General features: G+C 44.2%; 1 protein-coding gene across 2 annotated transcripts in view; it reads right to left on the bottom strand.

The window, feature by feature from the left end:
- Nucleotides 1-6,197: 6,197 nt before the first annotated feature.
- The window catches only part of LOC115572465 (cAMP-specific 3',5'-cyclic phosphodiesterase 4B-like), a 57,156-nt gene continuing 54,417 nt past the window's right edge, over nucleotides 6,198-8,936 (bottom strand). For both annotated transcript variants that reach the window (XM_030402567.1, XM_030402569.1), the window contains 2 exons: nucleotides 8,726-8,908; nucleotides 6,198-8,642 (listed from right to left, as the gene is read on the bottom strand). In XM_030402567.1, coding sequence (XP_030258427.1) covers nucleotides 8,295-8,642; nucleotides 8,726-8,908 — 531 coding nt within the window. In that variant the 3' untranslated portion in view covers nucleotides 6,198-8,294. The remainder of the gene's footprint in view (nucleotides 8,643-8,725; nucleotides 8,909-8,936) is intronic.

Genomic DNA, 8,936 nt, shown 5'->3' with positions numbered 1-8,936 from the left:
ATGTCTACTAGCTTACTTTTTTTCATGCAGCTAGCGGTTAAGACTGGGCGCTCGGGGACCAGGGTAGTGTTTACACCTCTAGCACAGAGCTTCGGATCAGTAAAGCTGGCTAGCATGCTAACTTTAGCAGATATCTCAGCAACTCAATATATAAGCATCATAATAATGTAAAACCTTGTATTTCCTCCCATTCTGTCGGCAGGCCCATTATGACCTGCAGGTATAAATTAGCTCTAAGTTAACTCTGCTACAATGTGTCAAATGGCAACAGTTGTGTTTAATATTGTACATGGTCCCCCTACAAATACAGATTAATTGTACTGAATTGAATTGTAATACATTATTACATGTTCTTACAATGTAAATACATTTTTGAATGTTTTTCAGCTACATTTCTTCCAAATTGCCCCCTAACTGTAGGTCAGGAGTTGGAGCTCACAGCAACAGAGAAGTGTTGGTGATCACATGGTTAGCGCATTAGCTTTGGTCTGGGACAGGCCAGGGCTAGCAGGTTAGCATGCTAACTTCAGTAGATATCTCTGCAACACAGTACACGGACGTCATGATGTCAAAACTGCTATTTCTTCACATTTTGTTGAAAGTTTTAATTAATTTTTTACGCCAAAAATTCAGCAAAGATTCTTACTGTTCCTTTAATGTTTCATATTTACTGTATTGCTCTGCGATTGTAAAGCACTTTGCAGTCCCTTGAGTCTTGATGGAGCTATATAAATACACTAGGGGTCCTGACCCCTGCTGGGGTCCACTGGACTAACTGTGTGTAAAATAGTTAAAACATACTTCTTCAAGCGATTGTTGTTTTGGTGCTTGTGCTCATGTCAAGGATATACGAAGTCTTCCACCACTGCGCATTAAACACTACAGTCATGTTTACACCCCTCACCATGCACACATTCCACACGTGCACACACTTGCAGCCACATAGGCAGACAAACACCGGGATTACTTACAAGCAGCTATCTGACAATCGTCTCATTTTGCCTTGAGACAGCCCAGCCACAACAGCCGCTCTTATCTGCATCCTCCATCAGCTCCACACAGAGCAACGTGCAGCCAGGCCCACGTTGGAGAGGCCTGATGCCGACGTGCAGGGCAGTGTCTGGAGGGTGTAGAGTGGCCGTCTGGCCCGGTCAGGGTGGAGGGGGAAACACTGCGGCCTTATCGCTCCTGTAAATACAGCGCAGTTCAGTGGGCACAGAGGAAGCTGCAGGGGCAGTGCTTACAAACTGTGACGCTCTCAGTTTCTTACTGGAATTCACAACAAGACAACAATGGGACTCTGACTAATCTCATCTCTCGTATGATGACAAGAAAAATAATAGTTTCAGTATGATAGATAATAAATGGAAAGAAGGCGATGAGTGCAGGCTCAGCGTTTTTTTTCCGGGCAAACATGAATGGCTTTATTGTTCATATCCTCTCAGAGAAAGAGTCGATGGAAAGAGTCGTGTTTGTGCACATGAAACCGAGGTCTGGAAAATACAGCAGCAGGCTGGCACTTCAAAACAACAGCCTTATCTCCAAATCATGTGAGCAGGTCATGTGTTGTTTGATATGCCTCAAGTGTCAAAGTGCTTACAAATGGTGTTGATGTTGCCGCCTTAATTTGCGTCAATGTGTCGGTGAGGATTAAAAGAACAACAGCAACAATATCAACGACATCATATTCAGGCCAAAGCAGTGGTGGAAGATGGACTTCACCTAACAATAGACCACAGTGTGAAAGTGCGTCATTACAAAACAAAAGCCCTGCATTCAAAACCTACGTAGGTATAAGTATGCCAGTATGTATATATATATATATATACTATTACTTTACTAGGTTAAGTCTCATTTGGAAGACTTTATTTACTGCGGGAGACTTTAACGTGCACCAATACATCATATCCGATAAGACCAGCATATGTTGTGACTGTTCTGTGAAAACAATGTATCTCTACAAAACTGTTTTCAGTGTTGTGACAATGTCTTTCCAGCTTCTTTTAGATTTGTTTAGGTTATGAACCACGGGGAAGAACCTTTAAAGGTCCAATATTAAAGGAAGGCTGGGAGGTCGTGATCCAGGTTCCATTCCACCTCCTCCTCCTCCCAGCAGTCCAAACCTCCTGTGCTATGGGTTATACAAACACCAGCACTCCCCCCAGTTTTCTGAGTTCCCACTCAAGGCATAGTCAGCTAACAGGACTACTAGCTAAATGGCTTTCTGGTGTAAAAGGACCTACAGTTAGCGATTTCTCTGGTTGGTTGGTTGGTTGGTTGGTTAGTTGGTCTTTTGGTTGGTTGGTTGATTGTTTTTTTGATTGGTTGGTTGTTTTTTGATGGGTTGGTTGGTTGGTTGGTTGATTGATTGGTTGGTTGGTTGTTTTTTGGTTGGTTGGTTGGTTGTTTTTTGGTTGGTTGGTTGTGTTTGGTTGGTTGGTTGGTTGTTTTTTGGTTTGTTGGTTGGTTGGTTGTTTTTTGGTTGGTTGGTTGTTTTTGGTTGGTTGGTTGGTTGGTTGGTTGTTTTTTGGTTGGTTGGTTGTTTTTGGTTGGTTGTTTGCTGGCTGGCTCCAAATAAAGGGACCCATCCTAGAATTTCTTCTGACTTTTTTTTAACAGTCTTGATCTTGATGAAAAACAAATCAGGCTTAATTAAGTAACTTGAATAAAAATCCATATCTAGCAGATTTAAATACGTTTTTAGAATTAAAGGGGGCTGTTGGGCCTCTTTACTATGGTGCCATTCTAGTTCTGAAGGTGGTCTATTCATTTCTTTTCTATGAAATGAACACTTTCAATCCAAAGTCTGAGCCTCGGTGGTGGATCCAGACGTGCACGTTCTGCATTGTGCTGCAGCGCCAATGTTGTTGTTATCTCGCCCCTATAGATGTGGTTTAGCTGATATTTTCATTCTGTGTGGGCCTCCTCTCCCTTTTTCTCTCTTTCAGTCTCTCCCTCCACCGCAGACTGCCATGCTGAACGTCTCCTCCCACGCAGCCGCTCACTTTGACGCAGCGGAGAGTTAAAGAGCAGCGCGCTCTCTCCCCCCTCTGGCTCCGTCTCTCTCTCTCTCTCTCTCTCTGCCTCTGTGTCAAATAAGGACAACTATTGATCACACATGGGGGCATGTGGGTTTGAACGTGATTTGGTTTACAGTAGATCTTCTTTATTTATTTTTTTTTATCTCTATCCGACCAACATGGAGTCAAATTTTCTGAGAAGAAGCTGGTTGTTTTGGGAGGGAGCCATCATTCTGGGCTGCTGCGGTGCCAGAAAATCAGCCGGAAACCCCCTCCCTCCCCCCACTCTGTGTGACATGAGTGTGTGTATGTGTCCGTACATGCATGATCAATATCCGCTGTCCACCTTTCCTCTCGTCCCCTCAGGTGGAGTGGATTCCCTACATACTCAAGTGTCACATCTGCTCCTCTGCTGCCATGTCACACATTATTCAGAGTGCGTGCGAGCATGTGTGTGCCTCAGCGTGTCATCTTTAAGTATGCATGTGCGCTCCCGGGGGGGGGGGGGGGGGGGGGGGGGGGGGTGCCAGCCCGTCCCCCAACAGGGATGTTCCCTTCCCGCGCCGCCTGCACGCTGGGTGAAGAAGAGCCCCCGGAGGAATCAGCACAAATGTCAGGCGGGTGCTGCGTCCTTAAACGCATCATGACGGATGCGACTTGACACAGGACGGTGTCCCAGGATCAGCATCTTCCTCTCAGATGCTTGAGGATCGTGAGGGCACACGCAGTCATCTCACATAATTACCATGATGATTTTTTTTTTCTACTATGCAGTTTATTTTCCATAAATCCTGATTAATTTGACTCAAAGTTGGTAATGAACTCTGCATCCATGTCCTCCTTTTCCCTCGCGAAAAGGTCAGGAAACCAAGTCTTACATTTCGGCTGTGTTTTTGACATTTCTCATGCGTTTTGCTCATCCTGTGTGTTATATAACTGCGGCCATACACATTCTATGTGTTTTGAAGTCATTCCGGAGAGTTGCATGCAAAGGCAGATCCACACGGAGAGAAACAATGGCGTATCTATGATGACTGCCGCCATGTTTGATAACTGAGATGATTTGTGACATTTTCTGGGAAGGACACATCCTGTTATTGTCCAGAATCCTGCATTTTAGACCCCATGAAACTCAAGACACACAAAAACACACATGCGAGAGGCCTTAGAGGAAGCGAACTGCCTCATCTGATCTTTTCCAGACTCATCTTTTTTTTTTTTAGAGCGGGGCAGAACTCTGTTTTCACTTCCTCACCGGTCTGTCTGGGCCACTCAGAGCTGATCTCTGCCATCTACACACACGCCTGGGCCGCTATTGAATTATCCTGGAATGCCCCATATGAGCCTGTATTCCTCTCACTGACTGCTGCCCAGTTGACTTCAGTCCTTACTGTCAACTCAACTAAAAACAAACAGCAGCTGGCCAGGAGAAACTGCAGGAAGACATTTGTTTTTATAAAGTGGATACGGAGAGAGCAGGTTTGTTTTGCTGGAAGTGGTTGTCTTCCTCTCTCGCCTTGGCCCCGGGCCGCGGGCCCTTTTCAGAGCCTGGCTGGTAGAGTGGAGAAAGGAGGTGGACTGGCTGTCAACTGGATCCACTGGCACTAGGAGCCTCCGGCCCAGCCTGGACCCAGGCAGTTCACAGACACCGGGGCCAGGGCGGTCTGCCTTCACCCTGCTGACGTCAGTCACTGACAGACCACAAGCCTTGTGTTAGAGTTTCAAACAAACTCGCTGCCCATTGCCATGGCAGTGTGGACCACCACCATGGAAAACGCTAGTCCTTGTCTGCGCCAGTGTTTACAGTAAACAGTTGCCTCATTCTTGCTGAATCTAAGGAAGGTTCATGTTTCCTGTTGTCATCCGGACATTCATAAAGCAAACAAAATCTAGCGTTTCACAAATCTTTCAAATTGGATGTCTGATGTATCACACATGGAGCACATGGGAGTATATTTAAAGGCGCACTACGTAAAATACATTTTAATCAGAGGAGAAAGATCTTCATTGACTGATTTTTGGCAACTGAATGAACAAGCTGACCTTAAAGTGCAGCACAGTTTCATACTGTTTTACTTTGTTTATATTTGGCGGACCCTGCCACCTTTCTAGCGTCAAACAGTGTTCTGGAGACCTTATTTTTCTCTGAGGACAGCTTGTTCATTCAGTTATGGAAAGAAATAAATACTCCTGAGTTGAGTTTGCATTATGACCTCATTAATATTGTAAATATTATAGAGCTTGAATTTCTTCTCCAAAAACGACATAGTGCCCCTTTAAGCCAGTACATTGTGTCAACAATGGATCTCTAGTCTTTCTCAGCACTGCTCCATGAGCACTGCCAATTTTCTATCCTACCAGGTAATTTTCATAGCTAACTAATGAGTGCCATCATCTAGGTTGGCTTTGGCAACACATTTAGAATGGAATGCCAATGAAGCCTGTTGAATTTAAAAACTGAGCACCTTTCAAACATTGGTTCACAGATAAATGCATTAAAATACCTGAACTCTGAATCTCAACACTTGAGCTGAGACCCAACGGCTGAATGAGCGCTATCAAGCATAAAAAAGCCATCAAAGACAGATATCCATATCGTTATCACGAGATGCATGAGAGCAGTAGGTGTCTTTTTTGTCGTCTGTTCTGTTGAAAACTGAAATCAGTGGAAGTCATCTCACGGCTTCATGCGCGCCCTCCCGTTCATCACGTATACCCGATGCTTATCACATCGGGTCAAGGTGCTGGCAGCCATGGGAGAGTGAATGCCCTCATCGCGAGGCGCATAGCATCACTATCTCTACCCTTCCTGTTTACACTGACAGCTCAGATCCAGAACTCAAATCAGAGAGGAGACACGTCATCGGTGTCACTGCTGGGAAGTGACTAATGACTCGATTCAGTTGTTTTGCAGCTTCTGTCATTTCCAGCTGGTTTTTCCCCTCAGAGTTGCAAAACCGGAACTACAACATGAACAGAACCACAGTGTTGTGTTTTCATTGTGTGACGGTGTGTGTGATTGTGGCTTTGAGAATTAATTTGAGTGTTATTGTGCACCTGAAGAAACATACCTGGCTGCCTCACCTTACGTCATCACTTCATCACACAAAGTTGAGGAACAGCTTTGAGACGAGGACACAAAGTGTTTGTTTGATCCAAAAACACACAGACCAGAACTTTCTGTAATACATGCCCGTTTTAATAATCTGATAGAAAACATTTGTTGAGCACAACATACACCATTTGACAATATATTGTGAGGAAAACACTGAAAAAATAGTTTTGAAACCATGTCATATATTTCAGCATATAGTCCTGTAGCTGTACAATGACCCGTCACCGTACACAACAAACTGAGTAAATATCCAGCCTTCATAATCCGCTAGGAACCAAAAGACAAAAACAAAAGCCAGACTTCTTCTACACCTCGGCGAGGTGTTGTTGTCGCTTCAGACTGCACAAACGATTTCTGGCTGCGATCTTAAAAACCAAAAAACAGACATTTCAAATAGTCAGAACTTGAACTGCATAACTTCATGTTACGGTCTCATAGCAAAATAGCTTGCGAAATACATTAAACTGGAAACCACCAGACGAGTTCAGTCAAAGTGTGATTTGACATGTGGTAGTGCATATAAATAATAACAAATATACAGGGAATATTAACAATCAATATCAATATTATCATATACAAGAATAAGATAATAAATACACTGTTACAAACAGCTGAGGGGTCAGCACAACACAGCCGGGTGCAACAACATTGTGCGACTCTGTGAATGAATACATACACACTCGCACGCACGCACGCACGCAAACACACACACACAGGAGATATCATGTCATGACATGATATTGACCCCTTTTATTCTGAAGGTTGCACCTTACAATGTGGTACCTTTAAGGTAGCGTTGGACGGATTGGCAACCAGCTGCCGAGCCGTCGACGTATTCAAAGTGCTGGGATAAAACCTACAAGATACTACGATGAATCTATCACTTAACAGGTGTCTGTTTAAAATATGCACACAGTCCTACAGTCATTCAAAGTGTACAGCACGAGAATGAAATGCTGTTAACCACAAGAGGTGTGTGAGATCATGAGTTGGGGAATTACGAGGTGGAAACAGATTTTTCCATGCTGGAATAGCTCAAACACAAGGGAGGAGATCTTTTAAACCTTATTTTTTGCCATATTTTTGGCAATATTTCACTTCCTATCTTTTCCTTCAGCAACAGAAAGATGTGAGGGATCAATTTGGCTTCTGGTTGGAAGATTGACTTGTTACACTAGTTACTCTGAAAAGTGTGGGATCACCCTTTTCAGAGGTGGCAGTGAAACCATCAAAGTGCTTTCTTTTACAGGATCTTTGGAGTTTTTTCTTTAGATGTTGTTTGGACTCAAAAATCCGAAGAGAATATGGCCTATGAGTAATTAAGTATCTTAAGAAAGGAATTACTAGAATAAAATTAAATTATTTTGGTTTTAAATGTTTACTGTAATGTTTCCTGTAAGTTACCGATGCTTTCCACCTCTCCATCCGATGCCACAAAGTGCAAATTGTGCTGGGAAGTCAGCTGATTTTTAGAAATACATCCACTGGACGCTTTTGTGAGAACAAGCTTGTACTATTGCCAGAACATTAGGAAGACTGTGTGAGACAAATGTGTCCTCTTTTTATAGAAAATCTGACACATTTTACAGCTACATGAACATGTTCAATAAATTATAAAAACACTTACAAAAGAAACGGTTGTTAAAAAAAAGGCACACAAATGTTTCTCTTTTAGACAAGTGTTAGAAAAAAAACAACTTGGTTACAATAAATTTGTTCACCAGTAGTTTTGGTTGGACACTTTACGAGGTGGCACCCGATCCCGACACAAAAACATACAAAGAATCTAAATGAACATAAAAAACATCCTGAAGTGCAAGTTTGGATTTCTTTACTAGTCCCAGTACACGGATACACATCGTCTACTTCACGTTCTTTGTCTGTGAGAACCAAGATTCATCCCCTGACTTTGCAGTCCGACAGTAGTCCCTTCTTTAAAGAACAGACGCTACGCTCTTCCAGCTCCCATCCAGGCGGCTCAAAAACAATCTGCCACAGGGTTTCCAAGCCTTGTTTCCAGGGGTGCCCCACATTCAGCAAGGCCCTCTTTGCCAGGCAGCTCCGAAGAGCCAGATTGCAGGATTGCTCCACTGCATTTAAAATGAATTCAGCCAAAAACAGCAGAAACCTGCTGCACTCTGAGAACAGTGTCAGTTCAGCTATGTTTGGTTGCGTGTCGCTGTTTCCACCCCGTCCTGATCAGTCGGATGGTCTTCGAGCGACACGTTGTCAGCTGTCTCCATGATCCTGCTCCCCCCATCTCCATCCTGGTCGTCCAGCGTCAGTTCAAACTGGAATTTACTCGCCACCGGTCCCCCTTCCACCTCCCCCATTGGGCCGCCCTCCCCATCACTGGTGTAGAAGGGAGGGGAGGGGCTCTGGGGGATCATGCTCTGGTACCAGTTCCTGTTGTCCTCCAGCGTGTCTAGGATGTCCTGGGCATCGGGGTGGACAAGGTCGGCCCATGTCTCCCACAGAGGGTGGACGATGTAGTCGATGAAGCCAACCTAGAGATGATAAACGATGTCAGTAACAATAACAAAATATTTTATTAACTTGCAGCTTTTGGAGTTTGATGTGTGTTCTCTACCTGCGTCCTCTCCACCGAAGCTGTGTGTTTGTCGCACATGGGGCTGATCTCCATCCCCCTCTCCCTCTCTCTGTCTCCCTGGTGGAAGAACTCGTCCATGATCCTGTCAGTCCACTGCCGGTACAGATCCAGAGGCTTGGTCGGGTTGCTCAGGTCGGCACAGTGAACCATGTTACGCAAAACCTGCAGAGAAAAAACATTTAAGATGTAA

Source organism: Sparus aurata, chromosome 21 (assembly GCF_900880675.1).
Source record: "Sparus aurata chromosome 21, fSpaAur1.1, whole genome shotgun sequence".
Taxonomy (NCBI): Eukaryota; Metazoa; Chordata; class Actinopteri; order Spariformes; family Sparidae; genus Sparus; species Sparus aurata.
The sequence above is the reverse complement of the archived record's forward strand: the minus strand, read 5'-3'. Positions and strand labels throughout refer to the sequence as shown.